The sequence below is a fragment of the Peromyscus eremicus genome, chromosome 3 (genome assembly GCF_949786415.1).
Source record: "Peromyscus eremicus chromosome 3, PerEre_H2_v1, whole genome shotgun sequence".
Classification (NCBI taxonomy): domain Eukaryota; kingdom Metazoa; phylum Chordata; class Mammalia; order Rodentia; family Cricetidae; genus Peromyscus; species Peromyscus eremicus.
In genome coordinates this window covers 149585771-149613493 of record NC_081418.1, presented here as the reverse complement: position 1 = coordinate 149613493, position 27723 = coordinate 149585771, and the positions used below count along the sequence as shown (strand labels likewise).

General features: G+C 39.2%; 1 protein-coding gene across 4 annotated transcripts in view; it reads right to left on the bottom strand.

Moving 5' to 3' along the window:
- The window catches only part of Slco1c1 (solute carrier organic anion transporter family member 1C1), a 37977-nt gene extending 10466 nt beyond the window's left edge, over positions 1-27511 (bottom strand). For 2 of the 4 annotated variants that reach the window (XM_059256989.1, XM_059256990.1), the window contains exons 1-9: positions 27383-27511; positions 26203-26344; positions 20371-20503; positions 18076-18209; positions 16522-16668; positions 14582-14680; positions 12933-13178; positions 11595-11759; positions 5048-5243 (exon numbers count right to left, since the gene is read on the bottom strand). In XM_059256989.1, coding sequence (XP_059112972.1) covers positions 5048-5243; positions 11595-11759; positions 12933-13178; positions 14582-14680; positions 16522-16668; positions 18076-18209; positions 20371-20503; positions 26203-26344; positions 27383-27511 — 1391 coding nt within the window. The remainder of the gene's footprint in view (positions 1-5047; positions 5244-11594; positions 11760-12932; positions 13179-14581; positions 14681-16521; positions 16669-18075; positions 18210-20370; positions 20504-26202; positions 26345-27382) is intronic. The other 2 variants (XM_059256991.1, XM_059256992.1) reach the window with 2 other exon arrangements.
- Positions 27512-27723: the final 212 nt, after the last annotated feature.

The window sequence follows — 27723 nt, the reverse complement described above, 5'->3', positions numbered from 1 at the left end:
GGATGGATTGTTGAACTTACTTTTAAAGAGCAACTTATTTAAAATGTTTTACATTGCTATTGATTTTAGTTGTTGATACAAATTTAAAGTTTAAAGTTAATTTTGTTATACTGTATATATATTTCTACTCTTGAATGAGGTATTATGTTTATGTAACTCATTTAAATTGTAATGGATAATTAAGAAATACAGATTAATAACTAGGCTTCTATGATAGTCAAACTTAGAGTCATGTTAAGTTTTCTAGGTATACATAGATATAATTCAATTAAGTAGGTAATCTTCAAACATTTCAAAGACCTACAGAATACGGCATTTAAAATGTTTTAAAAACTTAGACTTTCTGGACAATGAGACACATTTGCTCCTGGCAGCACTGATTCGCTTCAGAGAGAAAGATGGGGGTTGAAGACACTCCATATGGAGTTTATCTTCTTCTTGGCAAAATAGCCATTTTGACAAGAAACTGTTCTTGCTTAGACTGCTTGACAAAATGTTGTATCGACTAGACATTCAGGACCCATAGGAAGGTGACCACTGAACTTTGCAAGGCAAGATGGTCCTTCAGGTTCCTGCTTCACAGAAGAAACTACCAAACATTCTACAGGACACAGAGAGAAGCAACTGAGAGACTCTAGGCCTGTAGGCTGAAAAATGGATGCCCCAACATTACAGAAGAACTTTGGGTAACAGTCCAAGCAGCCAGCTGTCTCTGTCATTCTAGATTTTTGGAAGTTGTTTACAGTGCATTTCCTATTTACTTAGATAATATTATATCCTTCTGAGGTCTTTGATGTAGTTGAAGACTAGATAGTCATAATATTCCTTAGTTATGATAAAAGATAAGTTAGATATAAAACCTTAGACTCACAAATATAGGATAAATAGAATATTTTCTTTGAATTTGCCAAATACAAATAGACTAGATATTGTAACTGTAATTCTTGCTTGATAACTGTTTTGTTATATATAATTTTACTATATTAAAGTTTAAACTTTCCTCTTTTAATTAAACAGAAAAGGGGATAAGGCTTTTGTACATTGGTTTAATAAAATGCTGATTGGTCAGTAGCCAGGCACAAAGATAGGCAGGATAAGCAGACAAGGAGAATTCTGGGAAGAGGAAGGCTGATTCAGGAGACACTAGCCCACCATCCAGGGAGCAGCACGCAATGGCACACAGGTAAAGCCATGGAAAACATGGCAACATATAGATTAACAAAAATGGGCTGAGTTTAAGTGTAAGAGCTAGTCAGTGATAGGCCTGAGCTAATGGCTGAGCAGTTTTAATTAATATAAGCCTCTGTGTGTTTACTTGGGTCTGAGCGGCTGTGGACTGGGCAGAACACAGGAAAACTTTCAGCTACAAGTCTCCCATGTACAGAGGTCAGCGGCATCCTTCATCATCTTTGCTTACAGAGTCCTCTATTATTCAATAAATTTACAACTAATTTAGCCACAAAAATTTATTGGAACACTCTGAAGTACTGACTTTGGGAGGATGGAAGATGTTTATAAATATTAATGAATAATACTTATCTTCCAAGTGTTGGTTTTCTTGAACTTTTTTTTCTCTTTCTCTCATCTCTCTACAGGGCACTCACCCATTGGTGTGCCATTTTGGCTTCACGTTATGTGTAATGCCCAGAGACCTTTCATAATTCAGTTTCCTCCCTTATTTCATTTTCTTTTGTGTTGATCTCTCTCACTGTGAAGAATTTTTTTTATGGAGGTATTTTAGAGACTTAAATGAATAAACAATATTTTGAAATGTACACTCAATGGAGGCCAGATCAGTTTGTTTATTTATTCCTATGATGCTGGTGTCAAATATAACTCTTAGCACATAGCAGAGTTAGAAACATGGTTTATGGGACCTGAATCATCAAAGAAAAAAAATGTCTTTTCATTTGAGTCTAGGTCCTGCTATATGGTGTGGTCAAGCTTGGGTGTGGCTTGACCTCTCAGACCACCTGCTTCAGCCTCTCTAGTGTTAGTATTTAAAAAATGTTAGTATTGAAATCACATTCATCAAAAGGTAGTATCTAGAGAAAGAACCATTGCTTTGGGCTCTTGCTTCTAATGTGTATCTAACCTATATGATTACAGCAGTAATTTCTTAGTTGAGGTAACAGTCCATCTACTCAGGCTGCTGTGGATTGGGCCATCTCTAAGGTCACGCCAAACAGAACAAAAGGGCATATAACTGGGTCTCTGCGAAGTCCTCTGGGACCATTTAATCTTCTCTTCCATGAAGTGTTAATTGCTGGCTGAGATGAATGATTTTATCTGAAGTTGTAATGACAATAATGTCTTTGAAAGACCAGCATCAGTCCCCACAGGCCCTTTGAGGTCAAGGTCACAGATGATTGGACTTCCAATGAACCTTGATGTGATGGAGGCCACCCACTCACATGCATATCAGGAAGGTCAGGTTAGACTGGGCACTTGCTCAAACTCACATTGTTTGTTAGTCACAAACCTGGGAGTGGACCCTTCCAGGCCTGTTGCATCTAAATTCTTGTTCTCATATCAGCATTATTCTCCTTACTAAAAAACAGATATTCCCTTAGCTGTCAGCTCAAGCTTGTCAATAAAGGACCTCTTGGGTGTCTACAATCAAAATAACCTTTCAAACAAAGCAACACAGGGCAATCTCAGGGGAAGCATTTTGCATTAAAGTTAATTATTTTACATTACTGGGGAATATGTTTACTTTGCCATCTAGAGCAGACTTTAATTGCAAACACATCTATATGAAGGATGTGTTTGACAGTAGGGTTGTGGCTTAAAATTTTAATTATAAGAAGGGTTCCAACAAACACGTTTGAGTGTTTATTCCCTAATGAGACTTCTTTCAGAGAGCTGTGCTGAGAAGTGAGGTGCTTTCCTAGTGGTGCTGCCCTTCTTCGATTGCTTCCACTGGCACAGCTATGCTCGAAGGTTAAATCTTTGTCATTTGTGGGGGATGTTTTAAGAGTATGGAAAGCAATTCTGAAAGAGGAGTTTCAGAATGCACCAAACAATGCCAGCATTGACAGCAATTCAGCTACAGTCTCTCAAGGTGACTCTGCTGAAGAGGCTAGTACTCAATGGTTATATTATCTTTTATTTCTTTAAAATATTTTATCTTTTATCATGGAAACATTCATAATATGAACCTCAAAAGTTTGCAGCTGTTGTCTATGTATTCACTTTGCGTTAGAAACAGCATAATGCAGAAAGAACGGTATACTTTGAGTCATGCCTGTGTGCAAGGTCAAAATCTGCCTTTGATAGACATTAAGTTTGGGAAGCAAATTGACTTTTTAAAACTCACTTTCCTTCAAAGAAGTTTAGCAAAACTAACTTGCATAAGGGTGTAGAGGATATGCATTAGAAAATGAAACTCATGTTGCTTTCTAAATTGAAAACCACAAACGATTCCACCATGCTGGTCTATAATGAATATAAAAGGTACAGCCAAAGACAGCACAAGGCTTCTATTCTCTGCAAAGTCTTCTAGCAATTCATCGTTACCATTAACACTCTCATTGTCCATTTCTGACCCCAGTGGACTCTTCAGCCTCATAATCCTGCTAGGAATACATTTCTATTTAACTTTGCATTCACTGTTTCCATTTTAAACAGGAGAAATTATAGTGTGTGCTTAGTTGCAAGCAGAAGACATCATATTGGTGAAGAAAATGGAGACTAGAATGTAGAGGCAAGGCAGATGATCAGAAAGAGCAAGAGGCTGTCAAAGGACTGCAGAATAGAGGAGAGATTAAAAATGTAGAGGATTAAAAATATTCTCTATAAGCCTATGTGCTTGAATGCTTGACTCTACCACTAGGTGGTGGTGTTGGGGGGGGCCTGTGGAAGCTTTGGGAGGTGGCATCTGTAGGTCACTGGGTCAGAAGGCCTTGAGGTTTGTAACACAATGTTCCTTCCTGTCTCAGCTCTGTCTCCTGGTCTGATGAGATGGGAGCAAGCAGTTCCTATGCACTCACAAAGCCATGGGGCCACCTGCTGCTATTCCTTCCCCTCTATGATGGGCTGTATATGTCCCTTCAAACTGTAAGCCCAAGTAAACACTACCTTTCTCAAACTGTTTCTTGTTAGGTATTTGGTCACAGGCATTGAAAACTAGAAACTAATGAATACTAGACCTTTTCTGCCTCTGCAGGGCTTCAAGCAGTCTGGCAGATTTAATCTAAATCCTCTCTGGTACATGGTAGAGGCTCAATAACATCTGTAGATGAACAATGTAGAGTAATTGTTCTCTCTGGTGGAGTGATAAGAAGGATTCTTAAATGGGATAGTGAAATAGGTCTTGGAAAATCCAGCCTTGCATTAAGAAAAAAGCTAGAAACAACACAATTAAATCACCTACCACATGCGGGATGGCATAGGAATGAGGGTAAAAACAGGAAATGTAAGTTATTCATGTTCTTCAGACTCAGTGCAAGATGGACAGGTAAAGATAGCTACCATGAGATAACTTTTTCTGCTGAACTTTGATGTATTTTTAACACAGCAGAGACTAGGAGGGATGGCCTAAAGACCAACCCACTTAACTAGGAGTCCAGAGGGGAGAAAAGGCAACTGCTTGAAGCTATTTTATGGCAGGCAAGTGCTAATCACTACCATGTATATGACATTACTTAAGACTTCCACAATCTTAAAAGACAGTTGTTATTCTATTTTTAAAACAACAACATTCATTATAGCCAAATTGATTCAACCCATAAAATCATCACTTTACTAAGAATTCGAGCTCTGTATTCCCATGATTGCATTGTTTCATTTGTTAGGTTAATTTTCTAACACAAGATTTAGCAATTTTTATACTTCTATAAGACATTCAAATTCAAATTTGGGAGAAACTACAAATGTGGGAGACAATAACAGACACTAAGCTTTAAGTAGTATCAGCTTTTCCATTAAAAAGTTCCTTTCTATAAGTTACGAGCCTTAAAATACTAAATTAATCTTATTAGAAAACTCTACTGACAATCGAATTAAGCAATCCCAACTCCTCAAATGATGTTATGAGGGAACATACCCTTGGTAGGACACAGTCAGTCCAGCCACACCAGGATTTTCACATCCCAAGGCAAACAGAGAAAGGAAGAGGAGGTAGCCAAAGACAGATGATCCCAAGTAGAGTTTTGTAGCTTCAAATACACCCAGCCTGAATTTTTTCATAACTATTCCCCCAGAGAATATTCCAAGGGCCACTGCAGGAATGTTGATGAGCCCTGAGGAATAAGAAAAACAAGAGATCTCTGAGCATCATTCATGTGTTCTTAGTGATTGCAAAAACCCACCAATGGTTCTGATGTATTAAACTGTGCTTACGAAAATATTGTTACTATTATTGGTAAACATATACCAAGAGTTTGTGATGAGAATAAAGGTCATGGGTTAACAACAACATAGTAGTATCAGAGCCTCACATTCTACATGACACAATATTCAATTCCATTAATACTGAATGAATTGATGAAACAATGTCTTTTCTGGTAGATGCCCAGAACTAGCATTCTCAATCAGGTGGCAGTTGGGGAGACATTAATGTTCCTTAACATTATCCATAGTGTAATAGGCACAGAGAATGAAGGGAAGTTTGTTGTTGTTTATGTTTTGCTTTCTATTTTCCGGCTCAAACAAAATCTTGTTGATTCAGCCTCTCGGCCTCTTGTTTTGAAGCTCTCCTTACAGCTAAAGTGTCACGTGTCATCATTTGTGCATGTGCCAGGTATTCACACTATCCATCACATTTGGTCTTCACTGCAATCTTAAGAGTACACATACTATTATCCTCTAGAGAGAAATTTCTTCATGATTATGATTACCAATGATTAAGACTCAATTGAAGTGTAGCAAGGCTAAAGTCAAGTCCTCTTTCCTCCATCACTTGGCTGTATTAGTCACATCTTCTTCAAGGTATTAGGAAATGGAATCTTAGACACAGAGTTATGCAACCTCACTAGTCGTCAAGCAAATGTGATTTAAAACCAGCAGAGGGAGTGGTCCCACCAGGTGATGGAGAGTATGTACTCAGAGACCTTGGTACCTGGGTTTAGGTATCTTCAGTTCAGCCACTTAGCAGCTATACAACTGCAGGCAATTTTCTAAATGTCTCTAAACCTGCCCACTGTCAACTATCCATTAAAGCCTGAGTATTCCTTACCTAAATGCTTGGGACTAATGTACTTTTGAATTTTCGAAAATTTTAGAGTATACATGCATAATGAGGTGTCCTGGAGATGAGATTCATATCTCAACAGAAAATTTAATTTTATCTATCATATACATAGCACTATAACACAGTCTGAAGGTAATTTTATACAATATCTTTAGTGTGCTTTTATTCTGAATGTGCTCAATCACTCAAGGTCAGGAGTCAACTTTCCCACTTGTGGTACCATGTTGGCATTTTTTATTTCTGGTTTGGGATGTTGAACCTGAAATGGTATTGAGTTGATGAAATGATGTTATTCATGAGTGTCTCTTAGCACAATATCTAACACAGAAGTATTCATTTCTACCAGATTGGCAAAGATGAAATGATACATGGGAGTGGGGAGTACACCCTTCCTATTTAAGAAAGACCAGGCCTAAGACACAGGTATGTGATCCCAACTATGCAGGAGATGGATACAGGGAGGTTATGAGGCCTGAATCGAATAAAGAGACGGTTCAAAGGCCAATCTGGGCATTTTAGTTAGATGCTATAAATAAATGAAAGAAAGCGATTGGGGATGTTGCTCATTGGTGGAATGCTTGGCTGGCATGTGCTGGTGCCTGTATTCAATCCCTACACATCACAAAATAAACACAAATAAATAAAGATATCATTACTACTCTATACTTTCTTTTATTTTATAATTTATATACTTATCTTTTAACTAATCTTCATGAAATTAAAGGAAATAACCTTTCTGGCTTACTCTTATATTACCTTATTTTTTAAAAATGTATCTACCACATATCTATAGATGAAAGGTTATTTAATCCATCTTTTTTATATGACTATAAGTTATAAGTCTTAATTTTACAATTGAAACATTAGAAACCATCCCAGCCTGGCTAAGGACATAGCTCCAGGGTAGAGTCTAGGTTAGAAATGGGCTCATCTTCACAAGGTTATGACTGTGAACTTACTAAAATGGAATAGAGGAGATGCTACCTTTGCTCTCCAGCTAAAGTGAGATTTGTAGAATGTGGCAAGTGAAGGAGATGGAAGTGTCCTGAGACTTTGAAGGAGCAACAATCAGCTAAAAGACCTGTGATTGACACTTTAAAAATGAAGAACATGCTAGGAAGAGGGTAACAGATCTGGCTACTTGTGCTTCAAATTCATTCATGCTAACAGTTTCTCCAAATTAAAAATAAAGTCTAAGTGTGAAGACAGAACTCTCTCTCTCTCTCTCTCTCTCTCTCTCTCTCTCTCTCTCTCTCTCTCTCTCTCTCTCTCGTGTGTGTGTATGTGTGTGTGTGTGTGTGTGTGTGTGTGTGTGTGTGTGTGTGACCTTCTATTCTCCATCTTAGAAGTCAGCTTTACTAGGGATTCTGTGTCTATTCTGTTACTCCTCATGGTAATGTGAATGAGAAGTGTTACCCATAGACTCAGACATTTGAATATTTGGACTCCAGTTTGTGGAGCTGTTTGGAGAAGTTACAAGGAGGTGCAGCCTTGCTGGAGGAAGTACTTGACTGGAAGAAGGCTTTGAGAGTTGAAAGCCTCTTTACACTTCCAGTTCTCTCTCTCTTTTATGTTTGTGTTTGAAGATGTAAGATCAGGAGCTATTGACTATTGATGGGTGCTAGATGAAGGACTGTCGGTTTTCTTAAAAATGTGGCTACTGTGGTAGACCATGCTTCAGTGGATGGTCCCATATCTAAAACTGTATGGGCAGCATAAATTGTACTCAGTGGGATATATATTAACACACACACACACACACACACACACACACACACACACACTATCTATCTATCTATCTATCTATCTATCTATCTATCTATCTATCTATCTATCTATCTATCTATACTCACTATCCAGTAAATATATTGAATATTGAATATGGGGACTAGCTTCAGGCAGGAGTGAGGGTGTCTAATATCAAAATAAACTGCATGCATGCATGAAAGTCTCAAAGAACAGCAGAGGCTTCTGAGAACATCATGGCCAGCAGAGTAACAATCTGCAGTGGGGGAGGGGGAATAACATAGTTCAGTTCTTCAGTTCAACACAACTAAGTAGCTGGTATTGGTTCAAACTAAAAGAGTCCTACTCCAGGTAGTTTATTTTAGGCACATTTAAGCACAGCACAATTTGCTGAAAAGTTTCCTGGTGATAATTAACTCAATCTCAGGTATACAACAAAGCTTAAGACATAACTGCATTACAACTCTTTGTAACGTATATGTGACATCTTCCATGAAGATGAGTTCTATAGATTAACTGAGAAAAACAAGCTCCAGATAAGTCTGAGGGAGGATCTGTTGTGGTCTTGGCCACACAGATAGTGCAAAGGTCATCAGGCTGTTAACCACTTCTGCTCCTAGCCTTTGGGGCAGATAACAGGTTATATATCTACCTTCGAAGGGACAACCCTGTGTGTTTAAGGTTCCTGGTTCCCCTAGTACTTATCTGTGAGGACAAGAACCTCTGTGCCTCCCATAAAAAACTAGTAAAAATTTGTTTAAAAATATCCCAGGGATCTTCCACAGGTTTCAGACCTTCTGCAAGGGCAGTGCCTCTACCCACGGATCCATCTCTCCAGCCCTAATTTTTTATTATGAACATCTCTTTCTAAATAATGTTCTTAATTTTCCTTTATGAAAAACAGGTTTCAATTTGAACTTTAAGAAACTCATTCATGACTCCAGTATGGGAGAGATCAAGTGCCCAGATGCAGTGATGTATGATACTGAATAATGAGGAACAGGAACATCTTCAAAGACATGGGCCTTCATGCAAATTCCTGGGAAAAGGTTTTGGGTTTGTTTGTTCATTTTTTTCTCTTTATTCTGATTGAACCTTATCTTTCATATTATATAAAAACTTTATTAGAAGTGGATTTATCCAATAAGTGAAAACTGAAACAGTTAAATATTAATATTATAAGTATTAGGAAAACATTTCAGTGATTTGGGGGCTTAATGTACAGTTTTAAAAACAGAATCAAAATAACACAAGAAAGAAAATGACTAAAAATTGGGCTTAATTAAAATGATGATCATGACCATTATCAAAATTAAAAGGTCTTACTTATCAAGTCAGGAAGGAATGAGGAGTAGAGGGAGGGGAAAATGTATTCAGATTATATTGTCTGAGAAAAAAATCTATGTTTAATAAAATGGAAAAATTAAAAAAAACAAGGTAAAGTGTATGAGAAATACTTACAACACACACATTTAATGAAGAATTTGTATCAAGAAAAATATACAGTAGCCAGAACTTAGCAAGTGAAAGACTGCCAATCAAAATAAATAAATAACATGGGCAAGTGACTCAAACAAGTTAGCAGAAGGGAATACTGAAGTGACTATGAGCCTATGCAGACATGTTCAACATAAATGGTCATAGGGTAAATGATATCACAATGAAAAAGGCTTACAACATCAAGGTCTGGTAAAAATGTGGGGTGATTAGCATGCACTCATATATTCAGTGCATGTTTAAATGTGCTCAGCCATGATGTTTCTTAGCAATATCTACTCTATCACAGATTGCCTATGACCTAGTATTTGCACACCATGTGCTAATCAAAGAAAATGAATATATCCATAGAATGATCATGGCTGTGTCATCTACAGTAGCCAAAAGAATAAAACTATCAAAAGGACCATTAGCACTAACGTGACTAAATATAAGTAATTCATGGTACGTTGATATCACAGACTAGTCCACGGTTGTGAAAAAGAGCCAAACATGGGTATTCAGAACCGTGAATGAATCTTAACATCAATTGTTCAAATTCTATGAGGCTCAAGAACAGGTAAGACTGGTTTATGAAGATTGAGTCTACAACAATTCTAGCCATTAGGGAAAGCATGTGATAATAATCTTCTTGGGTAATAGGATGCTCTAGATGATGGCTACTTTACACACACACACACAAGAACACACACACATATACATAATTCATTCAGTTAAGCTATATAAGAAACATCTTCAGACTTAACTGATGAGTATAAATTGTATCTTGACATATAAAACTTCATATAAGATGAAAAAGACTATCTCACATTTCTGTTTCTTATTTATTTGTTCTCCTTAAACTCAGTATACAACACTGATAGATATGGAAGAAGCTCTGAGGGAAATTTATAAAATATTTCTTATGCTCAACCGGTAAATGATACAAGTGAGCTTTTGAATCAATTAATATTGGAAATGAAAAATTTCAGTAATCTAATCTTGAAACTGCTAGAATGTTGGAGAATAGACCAAACAAGCCAGTCACTTTAACATATAAGTGCCCATTATTTAGAATTTGTTATAGGAAAATTACATCTTCTAAGATATACTCAGATTTTTTTCTTCTCTTTTCAGGGGTAGATATATGGAGTGATTTTTAAAATTTTCTGTGACGAGGGGTTGGAGAGATGGGTCAGAAGCCCAAATCTGGTTCCCAGAATGCACATTGGTTGGCTCACAATCACCTGTAGCTTCAGCTTCAGGAGATTTGACAGCCTCTTCTGATCTACACAGACACATGCACTCATGTGCACAAATGAACACACCCACCCAACACACACATTCACCCACCCATACTCATACACCCCCATAACACATTCATATCATACAAAATATTAATAATAAAATAAATCCTTTAACAATTTCTATGAAGAAAGAAATTATTTTAGAGTCTCATATCTTAAAGGAGTATGTCCCAAGAAACAGAATAAATGTAATGCCTCAAAATGGTGTTTTTTTTTAAATGAAATATTCTTGGAGAAAAGGAGCCAATCATGTTTTGAGTCTCTAATTTTATACAGGATGATAGCCCTGTGTTTAAATATTATTTTCTCTCTTTTAATCCCTTGTTCCTGTTTTGGTCCTTCAGTGGTGTTCTTGTTCTTGGCTACATTAATATGCTATATATACAATCCGTTTAAACAACATATTCTCCAGATGTCAAAAATATCCCTTGACTCTGAGTCAAACATCAGCTTTGTTATAGAAGGCACAGTTATACTGTCTAAATGCCCGCTGCATGCAGTCCCAGACACCATGCATGCAATATTGCCAATGTTGTAAGGCGTCAACAATGCCTAAAACACAGGTACCCAATATTAGCAATAATCTAAAAAAAAAAAAAATCTATGCTAGACTCACTTCTTTGTACTTCTTAAAAAACTGTGGGAAATTCTTTCAAAGCCAACCAGTCACAGTCACAAATAATTATTGTTGCAAAATTATAATACGCACCTACTGTATGTATGCTAGAGTTTTAAAAGTTTTCTACTTTACTTCATCTAAAATACCATAATTAGTTTAGGTTAAAAACTAGAGCAATCTAATATTACTAAGAATGTGCAAGGTTCATCAAAGATAGTTTCTATGGGAACACATGGCAGACAGGCGGGCATACCAATGACAAAGTTGGCTTTGGAGGATGACTGCCCATACTGCTGCTCAATGTACTTTGGTTTATATGTCACCATGCCAAATAGAGAATTGAACTGAACGGTGCTTGCACACAGGTATAAGATGTATACTGGATTTCTAAGAAGAGTCTTCAATGATGGAAGAAAATCTGTAAGACAAAAACAATATGGAGTCCTTAAAGACAGGGTCTCAGGTAGTAGACATTGAAATCTTCAGGGCTGCAGTCTGCCTGGGTTTGAATCTAGGCACATACACTCCTACAGGAACACTATGTAGGACCAATAAGTGAGACAGGGACAGACCCCATCAGGTGATGTGTCAGTAACAAGGGCAGAGCATTCCTCCTCATCATCCATCTAGAAGCTCTAGGCTGGACATCAGGAACTTCCATGTGCGTCTCTTTCTCCCAACATAGTTCATAGCTGTCTCCTTTAGTGAGTGTACCTTGGTGTTAAAGGGACCTTTCTCCTACTCTCTTCCTCCCATGATTCAGGCAATTAACTTCAACAAGTTGAAGAATGTCTTTAAACATAAATACAGGATTGCTTGAAAAGAAAGAGATGGGGACAATTTCTTGGTCATCAACTTCCCTGAGGAGAACTCCTGAGAACATGCCTGGCCTTTACCTGCCTTGCACTTACACCCTTGCTGAGACACACATTTCTATATATTGTTCAAACAGGTGGATCTTACGTGTAAAAGGCTCTCAGACATGGAGTTATAGCCTCTTCTTTTCTGTCTACTCAGATTTCTGCTGAGCAGCTACTATGGAGAAGAACAATGGTGTGTGAGAGGGTGAAGCCACCCAAAAGGAAAATATGCAGGACTTTTGCTCATCTACCTGCATAACTTTTTCAATAAGAACAACTTTGTGACCATAGGTAATGGGATCCACAAAGCCTGCTCATGCACCAGGCATAGATCCTGATCACATTGCCTGATAAAGCAGGGAGGGGCTTGGTCCTGCCTCAACTGAATGTACCAGGCTTAGCTGTCCCCGCAATGGGAGAACTTATCCTGTTGGAGGAGTGGATGAGGGGTGGGGGAGGGGGAAAGGAGTGGGGCAGGAGGAAGAAGGAGGGATGAGAGGGGGATCTGTGGTTGGTATGTAAAATGAATAAAAAAATTTTTTTAAAGCTTCTGGAATAAATGGAAAAATCAGAAAAAAAAGAATGACTTCCTCTCTCCATTTCTGCTTCCTATATGGTTTTTTAACATTTCTTTCAGACAGGGAAGCCAAGTACTATTATTCATACACTTCCTCAAGTCCCACTAGGAAGATGGACAGTAGTAGTCCATGATCAAAGAGAATCTGACTTACTTCTTGCCATTTCCATGAATTTCATTTCTTCTCCAGGGACCATTTGGTAGTTAATAGGGTCATCTATGATGAACTTGGACTTCTCAGATGAGGACCCAGAGTCCTCTCTACTTTGGGATCTTGGTAGAGTCTTGGGTAAGCACCAGAAAGGCACAGCTGCAAGGAGACTTAGGAGCCCTGCTATTAGGTAACCAAGCCACCAGGCCCCGACCCACTGGGGATCCTTCGGGGTGATGGTTATGTGGTCTGAAAGAAAGAGGTTTGTTAAGTAGCAACTTTTTCAAGGTTAGGGTATTGAAATGAGTTACTGCAGAAAACAAGTTCTAGCAACAGTTCTACCACATCATAAAAAAAACTACCCAACAGGGTCGGGGAGATGGCTCAGAGAATGAGGACCAAAATTCAGATTCCCCAGAACACACACACACACACACACACACACACACACACACACACACACACCCGATCTCCAGGAAAGGTGTTCCTGGAGGACTTTAGTTTCTCTGTTTGAATCCTGGGTTAAAGAGTCAGAGACTAAAGGCTGTGAGAGGCTTTGGCGTCATAGTGTGCTCTGGGGCTGGGCCTGGAGCACAAGGTGAGCACAGCAGGTGGAACACCCTATAGCCAGCTGCTCCTTCAGAAGCACTTGCATCTGATTTACTTATTGAATGTCTAAGATTGTCCTCAAAGAATAATGGCTGCCAGTCCCCCAGATAATTGCCTAGTTGGAGAAACAGCAGGGGAGAGAGACTAAGGCTAGGAGAGAGGGAAGTGTGGTCACTAGAGACTTTCACTCCTATGTGTTTTCTTTATTGGTTGATATCACTATAACAAATGTTGACACATATGAGACCAGCGAGAGCCAGCAGGAGCCAGCAGGAGCCACAGTTTTGAGCCTGAACTCTGCTTGGTGCATTTGAACTGGCAGCTGCACAAGACAATCTGCCTTCATAACAGACCACAGGTCACCCTGTTCTAATCACTACCTGTTTATCCTTCTGTACCCATCAACACCCGCATCTTCAGCATCAATGTGTATTCCATGGACTATTTTTGTTTTAGGAACCAAGCCACCAGGCCCCGACCCACTGGGGATACTTCGGGGTGAAGTACTGGCCATTGTACTAAAAGTAAAATTTTCGGACTGGAGAGTTGGCTCAGTGGTTAAGAGCACTTGCTGATTTTGTAGAGGATTGGGTTGTATTACCAGCACCCATATGGTAGCTCATAACTGTCTGTAACTCTGATTTCAGGGGATCTGACAGCTTCTTCTGTCCTCCTCCAGTAGTGAGCACTCATTTAGTGTACATACATATGTGCATGCAAATATTCATACACATACATTTTTTTTTAAAAAAAAATTAAAAAACAAAAACAAAACTTGGTATTTTTTCTTAGTCAGTCCCATTAAAATTATAGTAATTAAAATTAATGAATAAATGAAAATAAATTCAGGCTGGCAAGATGGCTTAGTGTGTACCAAGCCCGGGCATCTGAGTTCCATCCCAGGACCCACCTGGTAAAAGGTGACAACCGATTTGCACAAGTTGTTCACTGATCTTCACAAGTACATTATGGAATAAGCACACACAGAGAAGTGTAATTTAATTAATTAATTAATTAATTAATTAATTAATAAACCTACTTACCTAGATTCACAAAGCCAATATCAACATACAGTTTGGCACATAATGAACCCAAGAGGAAGCCAAAAATGGGCCCTATAATTGCCACGGTCTGCACACACCCTGTACGAAAAAAGCAAACCAAACCAAAAGAAAACGTATTAAGAGGGGAAGAGGATAAGAGAAAAAATAAGAATACCTACCATTTGGCTCTGCCTTGATAAATTAATAAAATGCTAAGCAGGAAATATAAATGAGATGCCATTGGCAGCTGCAAATTAAATACCTCAGCACCTCATCTGTGGGTGTATCACTGGCTACTGTTTCAATGCACTGGGAAATAAGTCCTTCTCTATTTGGGGAGAAAACCATTACTTCTAACACAAGACCCTGACAAATTTAAGTTCCAAATGTGAAGCAAACTTTAGTTCTGACATTTGTGGTTGTCTACAGTTTAGGAATCCTAGTTCTTGAGAGGTGGAGGAAGGAGCTAGTGGTCACTTGAGATAAAAACAAACAAAGAAAACAGAACTGCACTAATTTGGTAATCTTTCAAAAAATTGTTTATGGTTAGTCAAGCATAAGTTCTGTTTTGACATTAAAATGGATTTTCCCAACTCTGTGATAAAGAGCACTTGCTCATTCACACGGAGCTTGTGAGGAAGCACTGTGGAGAGAGGGTTGTCTCAGGAAGCAGCTAGCAAAGGAGGCAGATTTTGGAGCAAGTTAAGGTTTTCTAGAAAGCTCACCACAGGTCAGGGGTAGCCTGACGGATGATGGGAGCAGGTTACAGAGGACAGTGTCACTAGTAAGCAGATTGTCCTGCCCAGGTAAGTGTCCCCCACATGCCATTCCCTCAACACACACACGCATATTCCTGGGAGATTACATGAACTGGAGGCATGGAGAGCCATTCATTGGCCTCTTTCAGAACAGAATCAAGTGTAAGACTCTGTGTAGCCTCTGAGCAGCTCCAGAGGAAGGTAAATCCTAGCCAGTCCCCGGGAGCGTTGCTTAGTGCACCCCATACAGTCTTTCTTTCACTCCTGAGTTATGCTCCAGTTTTCCATCAGAGCAAAACCTATTTTTAATTTAAGTCTATATTGGTATACGCAGGATATCAGGGATTTCTGTGGTATGTGCCTAGAAACACAGTGACTCTTGGTGTAGCCCCTCCTCCAATCTTGTCCTTTGTCTCATTCAAAAGATCAGAATCCTAAGAAATCAAAACGATGTATGAAACACAGAAAACACAATAGTCATCCCTGCAGTTCTAATTTGTAGCTGAATTCAGGGTGTAAGACACCCATTAAATAGTGCTTAGATGTATCTGACCTTAAGAGTTCACTTCTGCTATACAATTTTGTGTGGAAGATTTTCCAATGCATGTGCCCTTCTTTTGTAGTATACACTGGGGACTGCTGCTGATCTACAGATGGGACAGCCTTGAGCCTTGCTTATGGTCTCTTTATATTTCTTTTCAGTCATTTATACCTGCTCTCAAGGTTCCAGAATTCCTTCCTATCTCAAATAGGAAAAATAAAATAAAATATCCTTCAGTTAACCAGAGATTTTATAATGCTAGGCAGTTTCTAGAACTGCAGAAACAACAGACCCACATGAACACACACACACAAACACACACCAAACCAATAACAACAATAACAGAACATCAAAAACAGTCTCTGAACTCTGAAGTTCCCAAGATGCCTTCACAAGGTCCCATGCCATTGCAGTTGAGGTCACGGCTATCTTCTTCTAGTCTGGTGTTCTTTTCCTTGTGCAACAGACACTGACTAATGAAGTACCTTCTCTGTTCAAATCCTTTGTGTATTTCAGACACGTGAGAGCTGAGTGAAAGAAGGCATGGAGACTGAGTGCTAAAACCTTCCATGCTAAATTTGGAATAGATGGAAAGGGGGCACAGGCACCCCACTTCTCATGCTGGATGAGGTGGGCATTACCAATGTAGAACGCAGCATTATCCTCACTGGCAAAGTCATCCAGATAGGCGATGCCGAGGGGTTGGATGGGAGTTTCCCCTAATCCTCGCAGGAGATTTCCCAGGAAGACATAAATCCACATGGAGGAGCTGGCATCCCCTTCACATTCTAGAAAGAAAGGCAAAGAAGAGGACTAGAGCTAGCTCACTGTTGATGTTAAATATTATTTCTACATTTCTATACTCGGTTTTAAACTAATTAGAAAACAGAATCAAAGTCTACCACAGTGCTAATCTGATAAAATTTTGGGTGAGATACTACACAGAGACACCTGTCAGCATGTTATCTGAGGCAAAACAGGTCATGAACAAAAGCTTATCCACATCTACATTTAATAAAAATTGTGTATTTTTCAATCACAAGTATTTTTTCATTGTTGTCCAAGTTCTACCTGAAACTCAAATGTTTATGTGGCTGATAAGGGCAACACTGGGCTGTATTGCCTACAGTTATGTCTGGTAGTAATCAACTATTTTTAGAATTCTGAAAACAAGCCATATAAAAGTTATACATCTTAAACTCTTCAGCAGTCCACATCTTCCAACAAAAGTAAAAGATTTTTTGACAATATTTTTAGAGCTGAATCTAAAGCTGACTATTTAAGGATACATTAATAAATGTCATGCCATAATCTGACCATATGAGGCAGGGCAGTTATGTCAGTCACAAAAATGAAAGACTGCTCTACAGAGTTCCGGCACTCTAATAAAACCAAGGATGTTAACTGCCTCCAGTAATTACCACATCTAAATGCTCCCTCCCAGGCACACGCTGGGCTAAGTGGTTCTCAGGAATTTATAACTGGAGTCTTCGCATCAACACTGGGAGGTGGAAGCTATTTTTACCTAGGTGTGAAGGAGATGAAGAAGGAATTAAATGTAACCATGGGAAAAATTTACATTTCTTATCTGACCTTTTAGATTGATGTTTCTATTTGTGAAATTCATTTTATTTTTATTTCAAGACCCATCTCACTCGGAACCACTGGTAGATGTTCCTAGTCACCAACAAACCATTTGTGATCTTTTCCACAATATTGAATCACTGGAGTGTTTTACTGGAATCATATCATACAGCTTTATACTCTAAGAGCTGCTTGTGTGTGTGAGTGCTTTGCAGGGCAGGCATGTGAACAGCATCCCTGTGTGCCAGCAAAGGCCAGAGTATATTGGTACCTTTCCCCATTATTCTTGCCCTGTCGCCTCAGGACAGAATCTCTCACTGGCTAGTGAATTTTAGGAACACACCTACCTGTGTCCCCAGTGGTGGGTCTCTAGGCACGTGCAGACATGCCTAGATTTGTGAGTGGGTGCTGGGGATTTGAACTTAGGTCCCCATGCTTGCAAAGCAACACCCTTTCCCACTGAGCCATCTCCTCAGCACAACTGTAGAATTTTTTTACACTTTACTATTTCAAGTAATAAGGCTTTTCAGAGAAAAAATTAATAAACTAAAGCATACATAAAAGCTAAAAACCATTTATTTACACAAGTCAATTTTTAAAAACCATCTTACCATCATTTATTTTGTTTTGTGATTTCCCCATGACTGAGCTTGGTGACAGGTTGCTGGACTCTAGGTGGCATGGAGAGATGTTAGGAGTCAGGTTGGAGGAGGGAGAATACTTCTCATACTTTTCATAGCTGTACCTGCATACAAAGAAAATTTTTACACTGACAGGCTAACATCATGCTAAAACAGAGGCTTGCTTTGCCACTCATGAGGGGGTCAGGCTGGGTTTGCAGTTTCCTTCAAATTGGACTCATCAAACCAAACCAGCACTGAGCAGCAATTTGTCTCATGGCTGGCCAGAAGATGCTGCCTGCCTTTGTGCCTTTCTTGGGCCCTCCATGAACCAGTGACAAAAAAAAAAAGCAAGAATCATTTTCAGCCTCATTTTAGCAGAAGATAGCGACTGGCCATCATCTATTCCCTTAGAACAAGAGGTGTCTATGTACATTTGCTGAAGACCAAGGCTGTCTCCAAGTCAGAGAAAAAATCAGTATCATATCAACGCGAGACATTAGCAGAACACTCACAGGCCAGTTCTAGAGAATGTGTAAAATACAGCACGGCTGTAGAGCTGTCTGCCCAGAAGGAATTCTGCGTGTTCCCTCCAGGTAATGACTCTGACTACAAATTAATCCAGCCTCACCCCTCCACCCCTCACCACTTCCCGAGTTTCTTTTTAAGTTGCTACATGTCCTTGCTAAGTTGCCATGAGCTGGCCGTGAAATTACTGTGGCCTACACAGACTGGCCCTGAACTTATGTGATCCTCCTGCTTCAGCCTCGGGACTAGTGGGTGTTACAGGCCTGTGTTATCAGCCCCAAATAATGGCAGAAAACATTTTGATTTTCTATTTTTCCATGCCGGGGGCTGATTCCACTTCCCTTGTGTACAGGACAGTGCTTTCATACGGATAGGCCCCAGCCTCAGCCATGAATACTCTCTCTTCCTAAGGCAGCCTTTACTGAACATGTAGAATTCTGTGCACACTTCTGTGTCATCCCAAGCTTGTTCATCAGTATCAGTTTTCAAAGCAGTGGTCACAGTCACTTTAAACACCCATGTCTGGGTCCATCAATAAAGGACCTGCTGTGCAGGCATGAGGTCTGAGTTCAGATCCCTAGCACCCTGTTAAATGATGGTGCAGCAGCAGGCATATGCAACCCCAGTACTGGGGAGGCAGAGCACATCACCAGAGGTCACGGGTTAGCCAAGCCGTGACAGTCCCCTTGTCTTTTCACAGTTCTTCCCTTAAGTGTCTTCACTAGGCTGTTGTTCTCTGTCGTGTGTGTGTGTGTGTGTGTGTGTGTGTGTGTGTGTGTGTGTATGTCTGAGAGTATGTGAATGTGTGTATGCTAGTGTGCACACCCATGCTCACAGGGAGGCCAGAAGAAGGTGCTGGGTGCCTCTGAGCTGGAATTACAAATGTTTGTGCAACATGCAGCTTGTACAGCAAGTGCTCTTAAAGGCTTGGCCATCTTTTCCAGCCCCATTCTCTACAGCTAATATCCCTGTTTGACATAGCACAGCACTCTGTATTTGTGTATTGTTTTCTCTTCCTCCTAAGATCCGTGAGCTCAGGGACTTGTTTTCATTCTCTTACTCACAGTGTCTAAGATAATGATCAGCATGGATCTATACTATATCAATACTAGATAGATGAGTTGGTGGAGGTTAGAGAAAGAATGTTAAACTCAGCCAGCCAGAGTGGCCCTTCATAATTAGCATCTATGGTTGATAAGTTTTATGTAAAACCAAGGTTATTTATTTGGAGAATACAGAATAAAAAGTTTGTTTATATAAAACAACGCATATTTACAAAAAGCCCATAATCAATGAACAGAGTTGTGAAAAGCTGTAAAGAATATCCGGTGATGGGGCTGAAGACGTGGCTCATGGTGAAGCGTACTAGCTGCTCTTGCAGAGGACCTGGGTTCAACTCCCAGCACCCATGTGGCAGTTCACAACCAACTGCAAGTCCGGTTCAAAGGCATCCAATGTCCTCTTCTGGCCTCCATGGCACTGTATGCACATCTTGCACAAAGATACAGGCAGGCAGAAATCCACATATACATATTTAAACAAATGCCTATGATCCCAGAACTCTGGAGGCTGAGGCAGGAAGGCTGTGAGTTCAATGTCATCCTGGGCTGTCTAGAAAATCAAGTATCTGTCTAGCCAGAGCCACCTAGGAAGACATCTACCTTATGAAAACAAGACAAAATTATCATTTAAAAAAAAGGAGGAGGAGATCTGCCACTGCAGGAAAAGGTTAGAAAAAGATGGATGCTTTAGACTTACTTCTCCATGAAGAACTGGGGCACTGCGATGAGCATTGTTCCCATGCCCATGACTAGGCATCCTGCTCCTATTAATTTTGGTCTGTGAAGTTTGGCACCAAAGTAGCTAACAAATGTGATGACCAGGAGATTCCCTTTGGGGGCAAGAAGAAGCAGTCATAGTCTAGGAAACAGTCAACAGCAGAAGCAAACAAATGACGCACACAAATTTATCGAAGCTTCCCTCTAAGGAGACAACATACCCAGCCTTCCTGTCATGCTGCTTTGTCCTGTGAGCTAAAATGGCTGCGGAAATTACCTTCAGATTCATGACTCATTCATTCACCTGATCTTTTTTGTCAAAATATCCACTCACCATCCCCCTACCGCTTTGTTTGACCCAACCTAGTCATTTGTTCTTTTAAAAGCATTTTATCAGTAAATTAAATTACAGAGGGCGGCAGGGATGGCTCCTTGGTGAAAAGAGTGCACTGCTCTTACAGAGGACCAAATTTGGTTCTCAACACCCACACTGGGTGGCTCACTGCTGCCTGTAACTCCAGCTGCAGGGGATCAGAAGCCCTTATCAGAACTCCAAGGGCACCTGCATTCAAATGCACACACACACACACACACACACACACACACACACACACACACACACACACCTAGACACACACACCCACACACACACACACACACACACACATACCTAATAATTAAAAATAAATCTAAATTATACAAGGCTTCCTCTAGTTGATATTTTTAATTTTTCTTAGTGATTTTGCAGCAAATTTTATTAATTTTCTCCATTCACTTATGCTTTGGATTAAAGTTTCTATTAGTTTTCTAATTGCTTTTGAAACATATTTTTTGTATTATCTCTAAAGCTGATATTCCCTGAAGAAAGGTATTACAAAAACACTATACTTCACTTTAACTGAAATAAAATATTAAACTCACATTTATAAAATGATACTTTATTTCACAAGACAGGCATTTTAAAAGGTGAATAAATAATGTTGGTTTTAAAGTAAGAATTATATAATTCTAAAACAGCTCTAATGAAATGTCATGTTACTTTTGTATGTATGCATTTATGTGTACACATTCTTGTGTGTGTGTGTTTGTGTGTGTGTGTGTGTGTGTGTGTGTGTGTGTGTGTGTGTGTGTGTTGGTATGCATATGGAGATTCGATGTTAACCTTGGGTGTCAGCCCTCAGATGTTGTCTGCCTTGTTTCATAAGATGAAGCCTCCTCTCATAGGCCTGTGGCTTTCTGATTTAAGCTACGCTGTGATCCAGCAAGTTGTAACCTGTCTCTACCCATTCATTCTGCAATAACAAGAAAGGGTTCAATACCATGACTGGATTTTTGTTGTTGTTTAATATGGATGCAGACATCGAACTCAGGTCTTCATGTTTACATGACACTTTACTGAATGAGCTATCTCCTGAGCTCTATGATTCAACATGTTTTATGGGAATATTTCTCAGGTTCTGTTATATAAAGGAATTCCTAAGAGATGATACAAAAGGAGATACAAAGCTGTTAAAAACGTAAACATCTTTGTCATATCCAATTACTGCTGCTATGGACCAGGGTCTAGTCAAGGAACCTGTACTTGCAAGCTAAGCTCAACTACAGTGATGTGGATCACACCAGCAATACACCATGAGAAACCTGGGTTAGGGGTGTACATTTTAAGGACCTTTAACATTTTAGCTATAATCATTTGGGAAGTCTCATTTGCAGGAACTCCTGTCTAGATAAAGAAGCAAACCCTTCCCCATCGGCTGACTGTGGGGGCCAATGGGTGGCCTGAATTTTTGCTGTCCTTGGTGTTTCCATGTTACAGCAGGAGCATATTTCCCATCTGCAAGCAATCATCTGGTTTACTACTGTTCGGACATACTGCCAGAGTTAGTCAATTGGAAAATGAGTGGTAAATTTTACAGCCCAAAGGATAATAATAAGGTCATGGGAAAAGTAGCTTGGAAATGAGGTCTATGTGCTTGACTCTTGGAAGAATTCAGCTCTTTAAAATTTGCTGTAAAAAAAAAAAAAAGCATGAGAATACCCATTTGACACTTAAGTAGTCTAAGACACTATACTGATTATGTCTTTCTGTTTGTGAAGCTGACTTACATTTTATAACAATCCTTTTATAGCTCCATGTACCCTCCACCAAACTCTCACAATAAGGGACTGGGGTTCAAAGGTGTTTCTTTGTCACATTAATGAATAATGCCATTTCACTACCTGTTCCATCTCCAGGGGTTTAAGTTTCCTGTATGTGCTGTAATAGCAACTTTCTAAGTTCCCAGGAAAAATACATGAGAAATATATGATAATTTAAAGTCTAAAATAAAAATGAATGGGAACATCTGGAAATAGGGTCAGTGAATAACGTGCTGACTGTGTTCAGATCCCCAACACCAACATAAAAGTTGGCATGAAGCTGGCACCAGTAATCTGGTACTGGGCTCAGAGAAGGTGTGAAGATTGGCAAATCCCAAAGGCTTTTTGGCCAGCCAGCCCAGCTACAATGCTGAGCACCAGGTTCAGTGAGAGACTCTGTCTCAAAAGATGAAGTGAACTAGTAATAAAGGAAGATGTTGGACGTCTACCTCTGGCTTCCACATATGCATGCACAGCCAGAGTATCTGTGCACACATATGTATGTACATGTTTGCATAGATCACATACATATGTGCATACACACACACACACACACACACACACACACAAACACACACACTGAATTGGATATAAAAATTCTTCCATACTTCACGTGGCTAATTGGTAAATAGATAAGAGGTCCAGGAAGTTTAATAAGTGTTTTACCAAATTTACCCCTGATTTTTTTCTTTTATGTACACACATTCAAAATTTCAAATCTTAGAAAAGAAAGTGAACAACTGAAGTTATCTTATGTACTAGAAACAAAGACTGAACAAGGAAAGTGTGAACATTGGCAACTGGAGCCCAAGTGCAGTTGTGAATTGGAAGGTCAATATCCTATTAGCAAACAGAACAGTGAGTGAAGCCTGCTTAGACTCGTCACAGGAGTGAGAATAGGAGCCAAGAAGAAATCCGTTAATTAAGCCACTACATAACAGGTAGAAGAACCATTTTTGCAGAATAGAAGACATGTAGTGAATCCCTCAATGCAGCCAGTAAATGAAGTATAAGAAAAACTGAGCCTAGCATGGTGGTGCACACTTCAATCCCAGCACTCAGGAGGCTGAAGCCAACATATCTGTGTTATTTGAGGTCAGACTGGTCTACACAGTGAGTTACATGCCAGCCAGGGTCACAAGATGAGATACCATGTCTCAGAAAATCAAAACTGTGAGACAGAAAGAAGAAAGAGAAATGTGCTGAGTAATAAAATTTTAAATTAAGCTTACTAAAAACCATACTAAACAAATTAATACGTAAATTAAAATAAAAACCATGCAACAGGTGCATTGTTGAATAGTGATGTTTTAAAAGCACTGTATTAAGTCAGAAACAAGAAAATGGTATTAATTATCACCACTTCAATTCAACATAGTCCCAAGGCCAATTAAGTAAGAAAAGGCGAAAATCATTGGCACACTTAGGAATCAAAAAAATAAATAAATATAATAGTGTCTTCTATTTCAGTCACATGATTTTCTATTCAGAATACGCTAGAGTTTCTATGGACAATCAATTGAAATTGAAAGAATTTCAACCAAGTTGTTGCATGTATAGATTACTATATATAATTTTTGTTGTATGTATGTGGGGTGTGTGTGTATTCATACATGTGTGGGAACATATGTGTGTGGGAGGAAAGTGCACATGTGTTACATGTGTGTAGAGATTGGCTGCTGGCACTGGATATCATTTTGGACCTGTTTCCATCTTATATATTGAAGTAATCCAACAGAGAGTTTACACCATTTCTAAGCATCTCTAGCACTAAGGTGTTTCTACATAGAACCAAGAGCAGGGAAATTAAATTTGCTGATATCTCATTTTCACTGGCACATCACCCTCCATCCGTAATTCTGCCTCTCCCAGCAGGTACTGGCTTCCTATGAATACCCTTTTTTTTTTCTATGATGCAGACTATCACCTGACAAAAGGAAGTGACACTGTGATATAAGGAACTGGTATGATTAGGCATTTTAGAACCTTGATATATGTGAGGTCATTGACTAACAGCAATGATGGCCTCTGACAACAAGAAACACAGACTTGCTGTGAGATGTCTCAGCAGGCAAAGGCACTTGTCACCAAGTTGATGACTTGAGTTCAATCCAGAGAGTCAACACGGCGAAAAGAGAAAAATGACTCTCAAAGTATCCTTTGACCTTCCATGTGCACCATGGAACACACAGACTAAATTAATAACTAAATAACTGACTAACTAAATATAATCTAAAACAAAAACAAATAGAAGCTTGGGTCCCCTCCCTGCAGAATCAGTACCTTTACTTTAACACTCTCCAGACACCACTATGTCCATTAAGGTGTGATTGGCACTGATTCAGGATCTTTGTGAACAAATTAGCTGGCATTCTCTACCTACAAAGGCTGATAGCCTGCTTAGAACACTAGTGGTTGGAATTTTATAGGTTAAGAGTCAAATTATCTTAGGTCTTTTAATCTCCTACATAGTAATTTGTCACCTACCTTTGTGTATGACCTGACATCTTCCTGACCACTAGGTAGGTCCTTTGACTGTATGAACAGATCTCTAACCTGTCCAAAAGCTAATATCGTCATCAAGCAGGCTCTTAACCCAATAGCAGAGGTTTCCCCTACTTTGCTATAACCACCTACCTGGTATTTCCACCAGCATGTTTGGAAGCATCTTGATTTATGGCTTTCTTTGTTCTTAAAACAAAACCTTCATGAAACAGTTACCACATTAGGACACTATTTGGAGTAGCCTAAGTCTGTGTCCCTGGGTTATGGTTATGCATCATCTCCAAAATAAACTATCTCTTATCCCTTTTGAAGTGAGGAAAAGCCAGAAAGGAAAAGTTTATATGTTCGTTGGTCTCACTTTCTCTGTGACATCCCAAGTCACAAATGAAATCAAAATAGCAAAATTTTTTTAAAAAAATGAAGATTTAAATATTCCTTTCATTCGAGTTAAAGTTGACACTAAAGCAGTTAAGAGACTTCCCTGCAATTTTATTTGTCCCAAATGGCATCAGTGACCACTGAGGGGATTATTTTATTTACTTTGAAAAGGCACTAAATGCTTCACATTTCTATTAATCCAGGGAGCAGACTAACTGGAACCACACCCTTTCCAACACTTTCAAATCAGTCATTGAAGTCACTCTTTGAAGAGGGAGTCTAAGCAATTGCCAAATGGAGGCTACCTAATTGTAAGTTTTTACAGTCTGCTCTGCTCTTGTGTTCCTGCTGATAGAATAGAATCCCCTTTCTCTTTCACAGCTACTGTGTAGAAAAATACATAAGTATCTACTTCTTAAATATTTGGGCTACATTTTGGCAGAGTCCCTTTGCATGTTCCCACATTCTCACTCCTCCAAGAGGTGCTTCCCACATACCACAACCCCAAACATCAATCAGCACCCCATCTTCCTCTAAGAAAAGTCTCCTCTGAGATATGTAACTGATTCATCTAAGGTGTCCAGTCAGAAATACTGGAGGCAGGGAAATGGTTATCAGTTGCCTATTCTGTCAAAGAATGGGTTTCCTTTATGTAGCATAAGGTCCTGGCAGATTTGTCCAAATAGGATTTTACAGGTTGGATCTCAGCAGACAATGAAGGATGACATTGAGCAGGTTTCAGAGAAAGACCAGGGACTTAAAGAGAAAGTCTGGCTTCTGTAATACCTACCGATTTCAAAACTACCATCAATTATTCCCACCAGAGAGGAAGAGATTTCAAACCTTCTCTCTATCTGAGTGATGGTGCTCTTCAGATAGCCTTCTGCCAATGCTTTGGCAAAGTAAACAAAAGACAGGGCACCCAAGAACACCTGGAAAACATGAAAGGGCACACGTAGTCTGACTAGCTTGGCATAGCTTGGAAGTTACTAAGGAAACAAAATTCAGAGGAAGAGCAATGTTGAACAGCAACTGTGTTACCATTGACAATTTGATTCAAGTACTGTTGCAGCTCTAATTAGTCTCAAGACCATTCAGTGTTCCTCCCCTCCCCCCAAAACAACCCCTCTAAATTACATGGCAGTTGAAATGCATGCTGATTTTCATGTAAATTGCATGCAGGATTCCGTCTCTCCACTACCCCTCCAATAAAGACATTAAAGAGAGTCTATCTTTGAGACTATCAATGAGTGGCATAGAAAAAGCCATAGATGGGTAAGGAAATAAAAGAAGTGAAAATCATAACCCGTACATGTGCCATCTTCTCACAAGTCCAAACTTGCCTATTATACATTTTGAAATCAAAGTCCTGCACTAGCAGGAAATATCCTACACTGAAATGTTCAGTCTACTTTTTTGTTTGTTTGGTTTTCTTAAGTCCAAGTCCTTTAGATGTGTACTTGTTAACTTCATTCTTAAATTTTTCAGTGGTTCTTCAGCATCTGGTCATATTTTAATAGATGTGTTTTAATTATATGTGTAAAGTAGTATGCATGTGAATTAAGTTTCATATTTATTAAAATACAATATTATTTTGTTTTATTAATAGTATTTGCTGTAGAGAAGGGAGATTTGCATCATGCAGACACCTGTCCCTTTCTGTGTATGTAACAAGAAAAGTCAAAGTTTTCTTTCTCAGAAGGAAAACAGTGTGGGTGTGTTTAGTACAATACATGGTGCAGGGCAGTGCTTTAAAAAATGTCTGCTTCTCTGTCTCCCCTGTTTGTATAAGAAGACCTTCAAAAGAGTCCACGAAATTCATCTAGCCTACAAAAATGACTCCATTGCTTGGCGAGTGGGCTTAATAATTTGCAGTTAAGAGCCTATTTTCAAAAAGAAAGCAATTTCCTCTTCTAGCTGAATTTTATCTGGAAGGAAGTCAGCATATAAACTACACCCAAGCCTTCTACCTTGAGTTCGCCACAGCACGGTCGTGCTTCCTCTGGGGACGGACACCCCACTTTAAGGGACTGACTTCTGACAGGACGCGCTGGATTTTTGTGGAACAAATGGGCGTTTTTCTTGGATGAGGTGTCCATTATGAAAACTTTCCTTATCCCAGCCTGTCAAAGTTGATTTTAAAAGGAAACAACAATTTAATTCTGATCTACATAATTTAAAAACGTTTCCGTTTCACAGTAGACTACAGTTCTATAGGTATAATTTAAAGGGTCGCTATCTCCTCTTACCACAGTAAGTTGGCAACATTTTTCAATTAAAATCAGACAGGATATTTGATTAACGAATCCTG